At 40.1% G+C, this 18,997-nt stretch overlaps 1 protein-coding gene across 2 annotated transcripts in view; it reads left to right on the plus strand.

The window, feature by feature from the left end:
* Positions 1 to 5,963: 5,963 nt before the first annotated feature.
* The window catches only part of LOC104612934 (branched-chain-amino-acid aminotransferase-like protein 1), a 52,968-nt gene continuing 39,934 nt past the window's right edge, over positions 5,964 to 18,997 (plus strand). The window contains exons 1-5 of one of the 2 annotated variants that reach the window (XM_010280605.3): positions 5,964 to 6,156; positions 7,304 to 7,402; positions 8,256 to 8,327; positions 11,989 to 12,081; positions 12,383 to 12,520. In XM_010280605.3, the coding sequence (XP_010278907.1) occupies positions 6,070 to 6,156; positions 7,304 to 7,402; positions 8,256 to 8,327; positions 11,989 to 12,081; positions 12,383 to 12,520 (489 nt within the window). In that variant the 5' untranslated portion in view covers positions 5,964 to 6,069. The remainder of the gene's footprint in view (positions 6,157 to 7,303; positions 7,403 to 8,255; positions 8,328 to 11,988; positions 12,082 to 12,382; positions 12,521 to 18,997) is intronic. The other variant, XM_010280596.3, reaches the window with a different exon arrangement.

Consider the following 18,997-nt stretch of genomic DNA (forward strand, 5'->3'; position numbering starts at 1 on the left):
TTATAGGGACACTCACATCAAGTTGGGCATAACCGTCACTGGGCTTCTGCCACAGCCATTACTGGCCAGGGCTGCGCAGGTGGCCGTTGTGGTGTACGCCTCGCTTGGGTGAGTGACACGTTTCCAAAGTGCCAGGCACGCATTTGCCTGTCGAGAGACGTGGACACAGACTGTCGAATGGACTGGGACTGCGCCGTCAGTAGAGGATATGGCGCAGTCTGGCCGGTACTGTCTGTCAGTCGGAAGTTTTCTGGAGGGCGCTAGGGCGGCTTGTTCACGAGCTATCTCGTAGCGAGCTTGGAACACTCCAGAATTTCCCTTAGTGAAATTGGTCCTTGGAATGACTTGTCCGCTAGGGAGCTCGGGTGAGCTGATAACTTTAGCTTGTGAGCTACAGTTGCCTCGGAGTATCTCTTCAAAGATAGCATGGGGAACCCGAAGTTCACCTCGCGGCGGACTCCTCCCCTCGTGAGCTGTAATGTAGCGGACTGCTTTGTGGGCCCGTCACTTGGTCGCTCCGGGCTTCAACGCTAGGTTGTCGCTCTTGCTAAGTCGGCATCGACGTGTCACCGTTTCATAGGTTGGGTCAAATCATCCTTCACCAGCAGCTCTTGAGACTCGCTCCCCTTGCGGGTGTGATGGAGCTCACCCCGGATCCGGTCGAGCTCGCCCTGAAGCTTCTGGTTGGCAGCCCGCTGGTCGAGGGCGTCAATGCGATGGATGCGCGTCTGGAGAGCCATGGCATGGATGGTGGAATTCACCTGCCGACAGAAAAGAAGATCAGAAGACAGCGGAAAAGGGCAAAACAAGAGAGAAAAATGGGAAAAAGGTCACTTACCACCATGCAATGAGCAGAGGCGAACGCGGAGGTCCCCGGGCTCCATGTTTCCCCACTGAGCGATCTCATCATTAGTGATTGCCTTCCGGCTCCTCCGGCGAGCCACCAGATAATCATTTACCCCTTCCCAGTTTCCCACTGGGAACCGGGGGTAAGGACGGGGCTAAAGGAGATTACTGGGAGCCTCCCCCGGCTGAGGGAGTTCGTTTTCCCCAGGGTTAATCCCACTAGCCCCCTCAGGTGGGGGCATCGGAACCTCGAGCGGAGGAGAGGGTAGAACCGCCTCAGCAGACTCGAACTCAGTACTTCCCGAAGGAGGGGTCCGGTCGGGGTGCGTCCTATTCGCATGGTGTCTCTGGCTACCCGAGAGAAGGCGGCGTGAATCGGCACTGGACATGATGGCTGCCAAAAGACCACAAAATATTAGTCCGACAAGAAACAAAATACAAGTGTACACAATATTGTCACAAGGCACTACACGACCTAAAAGGCCGACCTAACCGGGCTCAAGCCTGCCTGCACGAGCTTCTCCTCGGTCAAGTAGTCCGAGCAAAGGAAGCCTACCGACGCCCAAGACAGCATTGTTTTCCGAGTTTCAGGGTCCAGCTCGGCCCCGGGGTCCTGGATGGCGCTCCTCCGAGCAGTGGGGAAGGGCCACCCCTCGGGGTTAAGGACCACAAAGTAATCCCGCTTCCAGGCGGGGATCTTATTCGGCAGCTCGTACAAGAGCTTATAGCCGCGACGGGGAGAGAGGTAATAAAAGCGCCTCTTTGGAGGAACCCCAAGAGCAGCGCTCTTTATACAAAAGGATGGAGACAAAAATATCAAGGTCCAAAGGAAGACAGTACTCGTAACACAGAGATATAGTCCCAACCATGTTTCGAATGGCGTTGGGATGAACCTGGTCAATGGTGACGTTAAAGTGGTTTAACACCTCCACTATCAAGGGGTGCAGGGGGAGACGCAAGCTAGCCTCGAGCTGTTCCTGAAAGATTACTATGTCATTGGGACCATGCTCCCAAGGGAAGTTGCCAGTAGGAAGGTTGTAAACCAGGTCCCTAGGGAGGCGAAAGTAGCGGATCAGAGACTTGAGTCTCTCCGCTGTCATCAAGGAAGGGCCAAAGGTATTAGGTTCCCTCCCCCTAGAAGTGGATGCCATGTCGCCAAAGGCCTCCCGAGCCTCCAGGATCTGCTCCCAGGCTCCCCCCGAGCTCGAGGGAGCATCATCATCCTGGCTATCGCCCCTGTGATAGGTGTGGTATGGGTACCCAAACATGGCTGACAGCGATTAGGACTCACTAGAGTAGACGGAACGAAGCAAACTGAGGAATTCGGGTAGACTAGGTGAAGTGCGCGACCTCATAATCCAAAGACAACAAGATAGCGTGGGAGAAAATGAGGCCCGAGGGGGGCCCCTATTTATAGTCTCCACCCTTTCAAATTGAGGGTCCGGAACAAAGCAGATCCAACGGTCCGCGGGCCCCCTGACCGCACGCCTTTTGAAAACCGAAGGTGATTGGCGGCACGACGCTCGGAGTTAAAAGCCACCTCAGCACGTTTTCGGAATCCGAAAAGTCAGGAGAGTTAGAAAATCTCTTGATTCCCGCAAATGCATTTAATGAGGCCAGCCAATCAAGTTTGAATTTCGGTCAAATCAGTCCATCGCACTTCATAAACTCCCTGCGCTAAGGCGGTACTCTTAGCTCGAGGAGTGGGGGGCAATTGATGAAGGATGATTTGACCCAACCTATGAAACGGTGACACGTAGATGCCGACTTAGCATGAGCGACAACCTAGCGTTGAAGCCCGGAGCAACCAAGTGACGGGCCCACGAAGCAGTCCGCTATGCTACAGCTCACGAGGGGAGGAGTTCGCCGCGAGGCAAACTCCGGGTTCCCCGTGCTATCTTTGAAGAGATACTCCGAGGAAATTGTAGTTCACGAGCTAAAGTTATCAGCTCGCCCGAGCTCCCTAGCAGACAAGTCATTCCAAGGACCAATTTCACTAAGGGTAATTCTGGAGTGTTCCAAGCTCGCTACGAGATAGCTCGCGAACAAGCCGCCCTAGCGCCCTCCAGAAAGCTTCCGACTGACAAACCGTACCGGCCAGACTGTGCCATATCCTCTACTGATGGCGCAGTCTCAGTCCTTTCGACAGTTTGTGTCCACGTTTCTCGACAGGCAAAGGCATGCCTGCCACTTTGGAAACGTGTCACTCACCCGAGCGAGGCGTACACCACAACGGCCACCTGCGCAGCCCTGGCCAGTAATGGCTGTGGCAGGAGCCCAGTGATAGTTATGCCCAACCTGATGTGAGTGTCCCTATAAAAGCCCTCAGGGTCGAAAGGAAACTTCTTCTTGAATCCCTGACCTCTTGAACATAGTGGTAACGCGCTATCCTCACTCTTAGCCTTCTCTTCCTTCCGCTTATTGCACACAATACTAACTTAACCATCGGAGCGTTCCCGCCGGGAAACCCCTCGGGAGTTCTTCCTCTTTCCTCTCGTCTTGGGTACCTCTTAGGAGCCACGCGAGCGCCAAGTAGGAGCGACCGGATTGCGCAGCATCAATAATCGCACTGTAATTTTTAAAAGTAAATTAAAAATTTAAGTTTAAATCTTTTGAACAGACTGACCAAAAAAAAAAAAATAAACCCAAACCAATACACCTTGAATGGGTCGGTTTTCACAAAAGGTTAGTCGGTTTCAATTGACCAACTCCCTAACCTGACCAGGTCAACTTGGTTGGCCAAATAGCCTACGGCCACACCAAACCAACTCATAAATACTCATAATTTCAGCTAAATTAATAGTCTTATCTCTAATAAATAACAATAGTTTAATCTCCCATATTATTGAAAATTTATAGCAAAAGTACACAACTATTAAAAATATATTGATAATGAAAACTATAATAATTACAAAAATTACAAAAATACAATAAGTACTAAAAATATATTAACTTAGTCAATAAATAGTATAATTTCAAATGATAGTTTAATCTCTACTAAATATTAATCAATAATTTATAACAGGAACACAATAAATACAATAAGTATAACAAAATAAATTTAAAAATTTCAATAATAGCAATTTAATCGCCAATAAATATTGACAATTTTCTATTAAATAACTTAACAAAATATATTTATACATACTTATTGAAAATACATTTATCACAAAAGACAATAAATATTAATTTTAGCGTATATAATTTTATAATAAATATAGATTAAGAGTTTAAAATTATTATTAATAAATATTATTTTTTTGAAAGTTATTTTCTCGAATTATTACTTGATATAAGTGAAATTAATTATTTACAATATTATGTTAAAATATTAAATTATTATTAATTTCAATATTATGTTATAATTATTTTTCTACTTTTTAGATTTTTTAAATTTATTACATAATTTATTTATTTTAACTATTTAAAATCTATTTATGTTAAACATTTTGTTATTTAAAATATTTAGTTGTTTAATTACTCAAATAATATGTAAAATATTTAAATTTTAAAATATTAATTAATTATTGAATTTAATTTTCCATAAAATCATAATTTATACTATGATTACGTAATTTCATTATTAAATTTGTTATATATTAAATTATTATAAAATTAAATATTATGTTATAATTATTTTTCTATTTTGAAGAAATTTTTTAAATTTATTACATAATTTTGTTATTTTAATTATTTAAAATCTAGTTATGATAAATATTTAAATAATCTATAAAATATTTTAAATTTTTTGTTATTTGAATTTTATTTATTTAAAGCTATTACCTATTAATAAATATTTAAAAAACATTTAAATTGATATTCCAAGAAAACATAATTTAAATTGTAGTACATAATTTCGTGATATATTTTGTAAAATTATAAAATTATTTTTGTGTTTTTAATAAATATTTTAAAGTTATTTTTTAATTTTGTTAGAATATTTAAATAATTCTTAAATCTTTTAGTCCAAACTTTCTTTAGATAGATATAGATAAAAAGTATGGGAGAGGATAAATAGGAATTTGAGGTAATTTAGGAGAGAAACTCTTTACTAAATTAGAGATAATTTTGGAGATAAATAGGAATTAGGGATAATTTAGAAGATAAATAGGAATTAGAGATAATTTTGGAGAAAGTGGGGGATAGTGGGTGAGGTAGCTTAGTAGTAATTTTTGGAAAAGAGATTATTTAGGTTATTGGGAAAGTGCATTTCATTGGTTGTTTAAAAAATGACATGGAATTAAAAAAATAAAAAAAAGAGAAAATAGATAAATAACTATTTTCAAAGGAGAGATATGCTGACATGGTAGGGAATTTACCAACTAAATCGACCTGGTCAGGTTGGGAGTTTTGTCCCTGAACCCGATTAACCATTAGTGAGACCCACCAACTCGGGTTGTTTCGGTTTGGGTCTATTTTCAATTTAATTTGATTGTTTAAAAGATTTAAACTTACAATGGTATTATTAAAAATAAATTTATGATATAAACTATTTTAAACTAAGAAATATGGGGAATTTTCTATTTTCCCATATATTTTATATATATATATACCTAACTTGATCGAGTTAAAAAATTAGTAAACCAAAAACTAATCATAAATAATAGAAAAGTGACAAACTCAGGTTGATTGTATCAAATTACTTATTAAAAAATTAAAATATAAAACAATTAATACTCTCTTGTATCTGTAACTTTCGCTTAACAAAACCGTACATCACACTGGTTCCGGTTAATTCCATAGTAAGGGCTTGATCCCAAAATTGGCCTGTTCATATAGTACACATAAAAGTTCCAATAGTCCATCATTGTACTTGTAATATGAGCCTATCAGGACACGCCACGTCAATGAACGCAGGCCACACGTCAGTTGGTTGATTTGATACAATGTTTGTAGAACCACCGAGGGAGTATATGATTGACGAGCAAAAATCTGCTGGTCGCATTCTACTCCAATCAAATGCCAAAACGCCCGCCCCAGTCACAGCAGAATATTTTCCCACATCTGATTAGTGCTTTAGCTTTTTCGGGCGCTGAAACGCCAAATCATAACTCATAATTATTTCATTTGGCTGCTTGCTTGTTGGTTTGGCCAGTCTGCCCGGGTCAGTTCAGTTGCCCGGGAGCGCATTTTAGCTAGAATTATAGAAGTATCTTACAGAGAATTTATTTATAGTTCACTCTCCCAAAAGAGTGAAAGACAGCGTAGTAGGCGATTTCAGTCATGGAAGGAAATCAGGAGGTAGAAGTAATTCACTCGTGGTCTGCTCCTAGATCTCTCAGTACCAGCCTTATGTACTCATTTGCTCAGGTAACCCACTTCCATTTTCCTCCCTCCTTTGTTTTTGTTTTAATCATTTGATCACTCCCTATCCCCCATTTTCTTCTAACAAAGAATGCTGGTGCGTTCTCTCTGAGAGTTGAAAGAAATGGAGTTATCTATGAAATACAAGCTTTCTGTTGATGGATTTAAAATGGGCAACTTTTCGAATTAGTTGGAGTGGAATAATTCCTGTTGTCCTTTTTTTTTTTTCTTTTATTTGCTTCGGGCATGCGGGTTATGGTTTTAAATCTTTATATTTTGATGTTGACATAAGAACCGTATCTTTTCTGTTGAATTTTAAATGGAATGTTTGTACTGTTTTTTCCCTTTATTATCGGTTTATTGTAGTTTTGTTGACGACAACTGTTGTGGTGACTTCAAACTTTTTCTCTCTGTCTGGTGCATGCCAAAGTTTAAATTTTCTTGGTACCTGTTTAGTAGAGTTCTTGTTATTAGTTCACGTGCTAAGAAATGGTGGGTCAAGTTGGGTAATTGCTTGAAGTAATGCATCCTTCTCAACATTGAAGTTGGCCAGTAAGTTTTGGTAGTTGCTCGTAATGCTAAAAATATGACATGGGTATCACTAAGGAGGTGGTATCGACTTACTTTCCTTTTCTCTTCAAACTATTAGTTATAATGTCGAACAATAAATAGTCGAATAAGGCTCTATTGTATTATTGCTATTTAGTTGGATGATAAGTTTTCAGATGTATTGTATATTTTTCTTATGAATTTGAATTAGATAAGATACGCTCTAACATCTAAGTGGCTTACTTTAAGTGTTTGTGGTCATAGTTGTTGCTTCTCCTTTTTGGTTGGGAAGTTCTGTTCTAATTAATCATTTGTATATTCTATGAGTAGGCTAATTGTTACTTTATTACCCATATCTCCCAATCTATCTATTGTTCCTCTTCGCGAAATTGGCAGATTGCAGGTGGATGGTAGAACTGTCTATTCTTTACAATTTTAATATTTGTTATTTCTGAATGAAATTTTAGCGGATAGCTTGTTTAATTCTCTTTGTACTCCTTGGACATGCAAGTCCAGTTTCATGAACTAAAAGGTAGTCTCCTATACCTCCTGTTTCCTCATGTTTTGACATTGTTTTTTGTTTTATTTCATGATTTTTCTGTAGAGAGATGACATAGAAGTTCTTGATGAACCCCTCTATGCGAACTTTCTTCGAGTGACGGGTGCGGAAAGGCCTTACCGTGAGGAGCTTCTATCCAAAATGGTACATCACAAACATTGCTTGCCAAACCCCCACTGAGGATACACTTGAAGTTACACTCGAGTGACGGGTGCTTGATTTTTTAAAATAATTTTCTGAAACTTTAATGACGGCTATAAACCACAGGTCTCTTAAGTATGAAATTCAAACTAGTTCCTTAATATAAATTGTTTGTTTTCCAAGACTACTCTCCTGTCATGAAGATTAATAACTGCTTTGGCCATGCTTAGTTTTGGCAGGTATGCTTTACCACATTAAACCAAGCAATGCATTAGTTTGTTTACAGAAATGCAATAGGATTCAAAAGGGCTCTCACTAGAAACAGTAAAGCATACAAGTTCCTAAGTTACTAGAGGGATACCAAATTGACTGCATTTGATAGTTTATCCTGTATTGAATTTCATCACCAAGGAAGGTATCCTACCAACTTCAACGTTGAGGAAGTTGAAACTTTCATACACTGGAAAGGGAAAGTGCCACTGTGCTCTCTTTATAAACTGAAAATTGTGAGGGTGTCCTTAAGGCATCTTATGTAGTTTCTTAACAAATTCCCTTTCACAGTTCTTTCCTCAGCAACCAAAGATAACAGTAGTGTTTTTTTTTGGCTCCTATTCAATGATATTAACTGTATTAAATTTTCATTTAGCTTTATTGTTATGGAATATTTACCTGATTAGTTTGTTTTCCTGTCCCTTTTTTGTTTTCTTTCTTTCCTTTGTGCTTTATGATCTATTCATCATCATCATTCAAGCCTTATCCCAACTATATGGGGTCAGCTTGCTTTATGATCTATTGTGTAACATTTTTCTTTTCTCTATGCTTTATATTGACACCATAAATTCTTGAAATGGAATAGGATTCTGATGGCAGTAGAGTTGTAAAAGAGGTGATTTTTGGTCCGGGAGCAAAGAAATATCGCTACTGCAAGGTAATCCATTTGCAAAAATGCAAAGTTTTCTAGATTTACAGGTTGACTTTACAAATTATTTTTCCATGTAAAAATCATGTATTTGGAATCGTTTTGTCAAGCTGCATGATGAATTGTAAAGGCATTCATCTGGTGAAGAAAATAGATAACATTTGGTACATATTACATAATACTTAACAGTAAAAGGCTCATTTCTTCATTTATTATTTCATTATTGCTACTGTTTTGAAATTTGAAATGGAAAGGAAGCTAAAGGAAATTTACATTTTAATACACTATACCTTACCTTTCTCAAAAAAAAAAAAGCTGCAAGAACAATTTTTTGAGAAATAATCTTATCATGAGGACAGGCAGTTTCAGATAACAGACATCTACTCTATAGAACCCGAGATATCTCCTTTTCTGAACTCTTGATTGTAGAATGCTTTACCAACTATAAAGCTACTATTTATGTGAGACAGGAGGAGATTCTCAATAGGTGGTTAAGTGGTTGCAAAACAAAGGGAATGATCTATGGATGAACAAAAGTGAGTTAAAAAAGATTAAACGGATACCAGGATTGGGAAATTAATCAAGTGAGGGAGCTCTTTGGGCTGATATCCAATCAGATCACCTGCTGGAAGAAGATAGCTGGGGCTGGATCTGGAGTGCAGACGGATCATTTTCAGTGAGGTCCTTTGCCAGATTTTTGGAAGGAGGTAACAGACCTGATTTTCCAGCTTCTACCATTTGGAATGCGACAGCCCCTACCAAAGTAAATTCTCTTGTCTGGGCTGCTTCCCTGGATAGATGTCTCACTAAGAAAAGCCTGTTGAGGAGAGGAATGCAGATTCAAGACTGTCAAAGAACCATTCAACCTAAAAGCTTAAAATGTTAAGTGAGGTCCTTGAATAGGTTTTGTTCTCTAACATGTCCCCTCACATGAAAGCCCATTGGGCTTGAAGCGTGGACAGCACAGGCCCACCCATACCTTGTGCTGAAAATTAATTAATTATAATGGTGGTGACAAGAATCGAACACTAGACCACTTGGTCAAAGTGGCTCTGATACCATGCCAAAGAACCATTCAACCTAAAAGCTTAAGCTGTTAAGTGAGGTCCTTGGATAGGCTTTATTCTCTAACAAAGACTTAAGTTGTGTGTTATGTGGTCAGAAGGAAGAGGATAACAGTCATTTGTTCCTCCACTGTTCTGTTTTGATGTCTTTATAGAATCACTATCTTTCTTCTGTGGGTTTATCCTAGGCCATGCCAAATTCCGTGTTGGATCTGCTATGGTGCTGGGATTGTTTAAGGCTTTCAAAGTTGGCCAAAAGTGTATGGAGATCAGTTCCTGCAGCAGTGATCAGTACCATCTGGGCGGAGAGAAATAATAGAGTGTTCCAGAACAAGGCTAAAGCAGTAGACTGCCTCATTTCTAATTCATTTGGCAAAGTGGTATCTTGGACTGCATCTGTAAAAGGTTTCCAAATCAGGGAGTTTGGAGCCCATCTGAACTCTAGAAGTCTTCTTGAGTTGTAATGTAATCTGGGTTTCGGGCCTAGTTTCTCTTAAAAGGGGGTCTATTTGTATCCTATTTTCATTTCTTAATAAAATTACCTTACCTTTTTCAAAAAAAAAAAGGATATCTAGAGGAATGAGTGTCAGATTTCAATGGGTCCAAAGGATGGCTCACAGCATGGCTGATGCTTTGTCAACTGTAATTTTCTTTGGTTTTGGAAATAAGCTATTTGTCTCTTATTGTACTTGGTACTTTCTCTTTGATCAATGGAATTTGCAATTATATATATATATATATCTATATATATAAGGAGTAATAAAACATGAGATATTAATAAACATAATCTCCTTTTTTGGGTGATCTAAAAAATGCTGACTAGCTTCCTTAAGTTTCTCGGTAGAAATTAACAAATCTCATGTCTGGAAGCAATTGTGAGAATGAAAAAAAACTTTGGTGCACCATGATCCTTATCCTGCCGTTGCTAGTAAATCTGCCATTTTTTGATAACTAGATTATGAGGGGCTGAATTATTTGTGCAAGGACAAAGGCTTATATGATTAAAACAAAATGTGTGCAAATATCCGAACCCCTCTTTCATTCTAGAGACCAAAAGGTCCAAAACAATGATTTTCTGATGTTCTACAACTCTATAAGAGGACCTAAAAAAGGAGAAGTTCATTGGCTCCATGGAACTGCTTGTATATATCATTAGGAGCACCTCTGCCAATTGACTGTAAAATACTTTTTTTTATAGGTAACCCTGAAACATTTCATTAATATAAAGAATAATATACAGAGAGAATTACAAGGGGTAAGGATACCACCAAAGGAACAGATATTACACTTGAGCCCAGTACAGATTTTCCCTAAACAGCCCCTCTCTAGCTAAAGAATCAGCTAGACCATTGGACTCCCTTGGAACCTATTGATAAATTACAGTCAATCCCCTTGGAAGCCATTTTATTTTCTTAACCCCATCCTGGTATGTCCAAGCTGCCTTCTTCTCATCCTGTAACCAGCTAACCACCACCAGTGTTCCCTTCAGCAACCAGCTTTTCCAGGTTTAATTATTTGCTATTTGGGCCCCACATAGGACAGCAAGTAGTTCAGCTCTAATGGAATCTTCAATACCAATAGGGCCCGGGAATAAAGCTAATACATTCCCTTCTTTATTCCTGAAAGGCCCTCCAATACCTGAAGGGCCAGGATCACCAAGGCTGCTCCCATCAAAATTAAGCTTGACAAAGTTATCCAAGGGAGGATCCCAAGGTTTGAGGATTTTGCCTTCCCTATTCAATCCAGCACCTTTTTCATCCTTAAAGGATCCTCCTACAACATGGTATCCAGATCCTCAATTGTGCATCCATCACCTTAATCTGAACTATGTTCCCTTTATTTGTATGATATCTTAAGAATCTCATTCATATGGTCTTTGTTACTGGCTCTTGTAAGTCAGTATGCTGAATCTTGGCCCCACTTGTTGCATAGTAATAATAAAAGGATTAGAGGAACAAATAAATCTCCGTAACATTAGTGTTTCTTGCGCAATGCTAACATAATATCTAGAAAACATGCTATCACTTAATCAGTTGGCAAGAAATTATATGGTTTTGTGTTATGACAAACCCATAACCAATCATGTTCAAAATGGCACAAAGTGAAGCAAAACATAGATACTGAGAAGAGGAGAAAAATACAAAGCAGATTTATGTGGTTCGGCCTTTAGCCTACATCCATTAATCAGTAAATGGAGTACAGAGTTGAGCTACTTCACACAGACCCTAATCCCCATTACACCCAAAGGTCTTTCTGTATGTGCTACAGATACAAAGATTAGATAAGCTCTCTCTCTCTCTCTCTCTCTGTATGTGAAATTTCCCATTTGGGTTCTTCCCCACAAACTTCGGGCTGGATCATGGAGCAGGCCGCAGACAGGAATTCAAGACACAACTCAACATTTTGATGATCAAATCAAAGCCACCAATTCCGAGACAAACTTGGGCCTGCATATGAATGGCTCTTCTTGTTATGTAGGTTCCTACATGTACATGTCAATTTAGGGACATTGGATGTTTTATGTCTTTTTTTCCTCTTAAAAATGTCTTTGTAGCCTGAATTGCTAAGTTATTTTTATTTTCTTCTTTAAATTATTCTGTCTACAGCATATGGCAAAACAACGAGTACCTGGCTTGACAGATGAGTTGATGAAAAAAGGGAAGCACTTCATACTGATAAGGAATCCCCTTGATATTTTGGTAATCATTTTAAAGAATTTGCTTTCCTGTCTTTTCACCATCCATAATAACATTTAGGTGGCATTCTGTATCCTCTTTAATAATACTCATTCAAACTGGTGCATATTGTTCGTAATGGTTGTTAACCTCTTGCTGACATTACTATTGAGCCTAATATTAATTCTTCATTAGAGTAAAACTTAGGAGAGTTTACAGAGGTAGTTGGAAGCATTCTCATTAATTTTAGTTTGGAATATCTTTTTTCTTTATATTCCTCTTATTACTGACTGTTTACTAAATGCTTTTTATTTTGTTTTGTCAGCCATCTTTTGACAAAGTTGTGCCACCATCCTTTCTTGAGCTGGGGTTGGCAGATCTGGTTTCCATATACAGTGAGCTCTGTGAATTTGGGAGGCCTCCACCTATAATAGATGCATCAGAACTTCAACAGGATCCTGAGGTTAAAGAGCTATTTCACAGCATATAAATTGATAGATAACTTTTTTTTTTTTATGTCCTGCTTTAAGTGACATGGAAATTGCCTCCTTATGTCATGGTTACATTTTAAGATTTCTTCATTGGCAGATTATATAGCAGATGTACTAGTTGCATTGCTTAGAGAAGTATAAATGACCCAGAGTTTACCATGTTGCAGCATTGTTGGGATGCAAAAGGGTTTTTGTGTTTCTCACTTTCTCTCACAAACCTTTGTTTAAATCTCAGACAAAGCTTTTGAGATGTCTCCAATCTACATCCTTTCTGAGCATTTGCTGAATAATTAAAGCTTTAGATGGCTAATATCACTTAGGAAAAGCTCCAGTACATGGTGGGTATGGAGCTGATGTGGATTGAAGGACTTAGCATGTGGCCAATCCAAATGGTGCTCTTTGTAATGCATGGTTTGGAACTTTGGATTTGGTCAGATCTTCTCTCAATGAGGAAGAAAAAAAGAGTAGGTTAACTATAGAAGAAACTCAATTCATTTGACTTGTGGGGGATGGGGTGTTTTTTTTTTTTTGATCAATAACAGTGGATTTTATTAAAGATTGAGAAAGTACATAAATAAGGAGCTAAAAAAACTTAACTCCCTAATACATCAATGTACACCCAAACCGTAAACAATTACAAAACAGCCCAAAAAATAGATGTAGATGTTCAAGACTGCTTTCAGTCTTGAACCCTAATAAATTTCAGGTTTGAAAAAGGAGAAAAAGTATAGAGGAAAAAGGAGAACTTTGATCTAAGAAGGTAAGATGTCAATGGTTTAGCAAAGTATTCCTTTGTGTTATCGGATCTAAGAACTTTGATCTTGGCATCAAATTGGGTTATGATCATTTGGTGAAAGTTTTGGGTCAGGGCAGGGACCTCATCTCGTGAACGCATGAGATAAACCCAAGAAAAATGGGTATGATCATCAACAAATAATAAGAAGTATCTGTACCCACCCATGGAAGGGATGTGATAGGGCCCCCAAACATCAGTATGCACAATATCAAAAAAAATTATTACTCCTTTTATTGCTCAATAAATAAGACTTTCTACAATGCTTAGCAAACTCACAACTTTTACAATGCAACTGAGACAACTCAACAGACTCAAATAAAGCAGGAAGCAGACTCTTTAGAGACCGAAAGGACAAATGACCTAATCGGTTATGCCAAAGCATAGCCGGGCTCACACTGTGAGAAACAAAAGACATCTTCCCTACTGACTCTTCCTGACGGGACCTCTCCCCGAGCAGATAGATCCCATTCGTCTCACGGCCAGTCCCAATCACCTTTTTCGTCTCCAAGTCCTGAAAAACACATCGGTCAAGGAAGAAGGTTATTGAGCAGTTCATATGCTTGGTAATACTACTGACTGAAAGAAGATTAGTATCAAGCTTAGGAACATGCAAAACAAATGACAGGGAGATGATATCTGATAACTTGATGTCACCCTTCCCAGAAATAGGAACAAGGGAGCTATCAACAATAGATACTTTATCCCTACCAGAAGACAAATGTTAAGTGGTAAACAGTGAAGGCAAGCTAGTCATGTGGTCGGATGCACCTGAATCTATTACCCAACAAGGTTCAATAGTACCTGGAGCTGAGGCATGGTAGGCTGAAGCTCGAGTACCTGAATGTGTGAAGGCAAATGTGGCAGGAGCTGATGGTGACTGCGGTGAGGATGCTGAATCAGTGTTCACGGCCACATGAGCAGTGCCCTTCTTGCTTCTCAACTTCGCTGAAACCTAGTGAGGATGCAGTTTCCAACATGTTTCTTTTGTATGTTTGGGTTTCTTACAATGTTCACATACCACATCCTTTTTGTCTTCCTTCCTCCTGTCCTTTTTTGAATCACCCCCTGATTTGGGTGTGACAGCTACAAAGGCTGGTGTAAGGGGCTGAGGTTGCATCATAACTTTCCTTTTGGTCTCTTCACTATGTACGAATTAGTATGCCTGAGAGAGAGTCACACTGTCTCTAGTCAAAATCTCTTGCCGCACAATATCATACTCTGAATTTAGGCCCGCCAAAAACTCAAACACCCGATTTGTCTCGACCTGCTTTCTATATATCTGTGCATCTTTGGGACTCCCACTCAAGAGTCTCTAAGTGATCAATCTCACGCCACAGGCACTGCAAGGTAGAGAAGTATACTGAAATCGGTTTCTCTCCTTGTTTAAGGTTTTTCACTTCACATTTCAATTCATATGCTCTGGCAACATTAAGGGGTTGGGAATAAGTTTCTTTCATAACATCCCATATCTCCTTAGCTGTCTTTGCCCACAAGTAATTTCGGCTAATATGAGGCTGCATAGAATTACATAGCTATGTCATAACCAAGTAGTTTTCTTTGATCCACTTGGTATACGTAGGGTCTCCCTTGGGGGGTTCTTTCACATCTCCCAAGAGGTACCCTAATTTACCTCTTCCCCCAATAGCCATCACGATTGATTAGGCCCATTCCAAATAGTTTGATCCATCAAACTTTACGGTTGTAATCTGACCACCCGTCTCAGAAACACTACCATAACTGATGTTCCCAAAGCTGCCTTCTGCCTGATTTTTAAACTCCATCTCGGTCAAGTCTCAAAAACAGCACTTGGACTACCAATCACAATCAAAGCAGTGTAGGACCGATCTGTATTCACAGTGTATGTGCACAAAACTGGTATAACTCTGATCTGAAACCAACTAGCAAACACAACAGCAGCTGTCTGTACAATTCTCACCCCTTAAGAGAGTTCGAAAACCCCAAAAGGTCTGAAAAACAGCTTAGAAGTAGGTCTGATATGCTTGGCAGAATTAGGGTTTTAATCAGTCCTTAAAGAGAAACCCTAAAATCTGATCAATGCTAATAAAAAACTTGAGGACAGCTCCAGGTAAATCGCAAGGTTCAGTCTAACATTAGGGCTTGCCGCAAGATCACTTTCAAACCCTAGAATAGAGAGAAACAAAGCTAAGGCAGTTCGGCCCAACAGTAGGGTTTGCTGTATGTAGAGAACACTGATGTGGGCCCCACAACTATGGTCCCACTCTGTCCGTAGGGTAGAACGTGTTCTAGTCATCCTAGGGTTAGCTGGTGGTCAATTTGTTATTCCAGTTGTTATTTATATTTCAGTTTTATATTGTTTTATTTGTTATGTAAATACCAAGGGCAGATTTGTCCTTTTCATGTAACTGGCATAACCTATAAATATTAATTAGAAGTGGCGGCGGCAGAATATTGAGATTCTGTCCTTCCTTTCAAAGTTTGTGTTCTACCACTCTCTCACTACTCTTTCTCCTCTTTCCTCTATACTTTCTCTTCTTTTCGAACCTGAAATTTATTAGTGCTAAAGACTGATAGCAGTCTTGAACATCTACATGGTATCAGAGCCAAGTTAGGGTTTCTCATGTGAGTCTAGTACCAGTCGACCACATGAGAATCTCTTAGGACTGGAAGTTGAAAAGGTGGAGTTCGCAGACTGATTCTTGGAGATCGCCAGAAGGGCTAGCAGCTGTTGAAAGCTTGTCATGGTTGCAGAGTGTTGGTGGTCAGGAAGGATCAAAGAAGACTAGGGTTCGGGTAACCTTGGAAGGCAGCGAACAATTTTTCCTTGTAAGTTATTTATTCTCTAAGAGAAGTACTATCAGAGAAGATGGGTTGGACCTATCTTGAAAGGGCGGTCGAACCATTCTAGGGTTTTCTCCCTTCTATTCTCTAGGGTTTTACAGCAAACCCTACTGTTGGGCCGAATTGTTTTAGGGTCTGAAAGTGATCTTGCGGCAAACCCTAATAAGCTTGTGGCAAGCCCTAATGTTAGGCTGAACCTTGCGGTTTACCTGGAGCTGTCCTCCAGGTTTTTTTTTTCTTTCAGCATTGATCAACTTTTAGGGTTTCATATTAACCCTACTGCAAGTCTATCTGTACGGTACTGATTGGAATGTGCAACTGAAATGTTTTCTTTTGGGACTGATTAAAAACCCTAATTCTACCAAGCATATCAGACCTGCTTCTAACCTGATCTTCAGATTCTTTTGGGGTTTTTGAACTCTCTTAAGGGGTGAGAACTGTACGGCCTGCTGCTGTTGTGTTTGCTAGTTGGTTTCAGATCATCAGTTATACCTGTTTCATGCACATATACCGTGAATACAAATTGGTTCTATACTGATTTTTGGTTGTGATTGATAGTCCAAGTGTTGTTCTTTGGCTGTAGTAACCCTAATTTTGAGACTATTGGTTCTTGACTGAAATGGAGTTTAAAAATCAGGCCGAAGGCAGTTTTGGGAACAACAGTTATGTAGTATGTGAGCATTGTAAGAAACCCAAACACACAAAAGAAACATGTTGGAAGCTAGATCCTCATTTGGTCCCGGCAAAGTTAAGAAGCAAGAAGGGTAACGTTCATGTGGCCGTGAATACTAATTCAGCATCCTCGTCTGGCACAAGAGGCACATTCTTAGAGACCTTAGCTGCAGTTCGGGCTGCTCTTATACAGTTGGAAAAGGAAGTTGGGAACTCAGCTCAGGCACCGCAGTCACCATTAGCCCCTGCCACATTTGCTTTCGCACATTCAGGTACTTGAGCCTCAGCCTACCATGCCTCAGCTCCAGGTACTACTGAACCCTGTTGGGTAATAGATTCAGGTGCATCCGACCATATGACTAGCTTGCCTTCATTGTTTACCACTTAGCATTTATCTTTTGGTAGGGATAAAGTATCTATTGCTGATGGCTCTCTTGTCCCCATTTCTGGCAAGGGTGACATCAAGTTATTGTATACCATCTCCTTGTCTCCTGTCTTACATGTCTCTAAGCTTGATACTAACATTCTTTCAGTCAGTAGTATTACCAAACACATGAACTGCTCAGTAACTTTCTTCCCTGACTGGTGTGTTTTTCAGGACCTGAAGACGAAGAAGGTGATTGGGACTGGTCGTGAGACGAATGGGATCTATCTGCTCGGGGAGAGTTCTCGTCGGAAAGAGTCAGTGGATAAGAAGTCATTTGTTTCCCAGAGTGTGAGTTCGGTTATTGCTTTGGCATAACCGATTGGGTCATTTGTCTTTTCGGTCCTTAAAGAGTCTGTTTCCTAATTTGTTTGAGTCTGTTGAGTTGTCCCAGTTGCAATGTGAAAGCTGTGAGTTTGCTAAACATTGTAGATACTCTTATTCATTAAGCAATAAAAGGAGCAATCGTCCTTTTGATCTTGTGCATACGGATGCTTGGGGGCCATATCACATTCCTTCCATGGGTGGGTACAGATATTTTCTGTTATTTGTTGATGACCATACCCGGTTTTCTTGGGTTTATCTTATGCGTTCACGAGATGAGGTTCCCGCCCTGACCCAAAACTTTCACCAAATGATCATAACCCAATTTGATGCCAAGATCAAAGTTCTTAGATCTGATAATGCAAAGGAATACTTTGCTAAGCCATTGGCATCTTAACTTCTTAATCATGGGGTTATCCACCAGAGCACTTGCCCTCATACACCTCAGCAGAAAGGAAGAATAAGCACATCTTGGAGGTGGCTAGAAGTATTATGTTTACCTCCAATGTCCCTATTCGCTTCTGCGGTGATGCTATCCTCACGGCGGTATATCTTATTAATCGGGTTTCTTCCCGGGTTCTTGATATGTCTTCTCCTTTTTCCCTTCTATACCCAGATGAGGAGTTGTTCACTGTTCCCCTTAAAACATTTGGTTGTACCTGTTTTGTTCAGCTTCTCGGACCCCATCACTCCATGTTCGAATCAAAAGCCTCCAAATGCATTTTTCTTGGTTATGCACAAAATCAAAAGGGTTATTGCTGCTATGATCCTGTCTCAGGCATAATATTTGTCTCCATGGATGTCACTTTCTTTGAGGAGACACCCTATTATTCTCGGGTTTCTCCTCAGGGGGAGAACAGTGCGAGTTGGGATTTGGGTCACTTTCTTCAGGGGGAGAGCAGTGCGAGTCGGGATTTGGGTCACTTTCTTCAGGGGGAGTGCAGTGAGGGTAGGGTTCATACTTTTGGGGCTGTTCCCTTACCTATTCCATTGGGTGATGAGGGCTACCATAGTGAGGGTGGTCAGAGGGATCAGGAGTTGAGGGTCTTATCACAGGCGATGCAGGCAGGTTGATCCTGGTCATCAGCAATCCAGGCCAGCTCCAATCTCTTCTGCGGCTCCAAGTCCAGCTATTACAGTCCCAGGGCCCACAGAGACTTCTTCCACTGTTGCCACTTCACCTCCTCCAGATGACCTTGACCTTTCCATTGTCGTCCGTAAAGGGAAACGACATTGTACCACATCTACAACCTACTGTATTTCTTAGTTTTTATCCTATGATCGCCTATCTCCCACCTACAGGTCCTATCTTACTTCCGTTGCCAATGTCCCTGTTCCAAGAACAATGCAAGAAGCCCTATCCGTCCCGGAGTGGAAAGATGCGATGCAGGTTGAAATGGATGCCCTGTTAAA

Source organism: Nelumbo nucifera, chromosome 4 (assembly GCF_055504915.1).
Source record: "Nelumbo nucifera cultivar China Antique chromosome 4, China Antique-T2T, whole genome shotgun sequence".
In the NCBI taxonomy this organism is placed as follows: domain Eukaryota; kingdom Viridiplantae; phylum Streptophyta; class Magnoliopsida; order Proteales; family Nelumbonaceae; genus Nelumbo; species Nelumbo nucifera.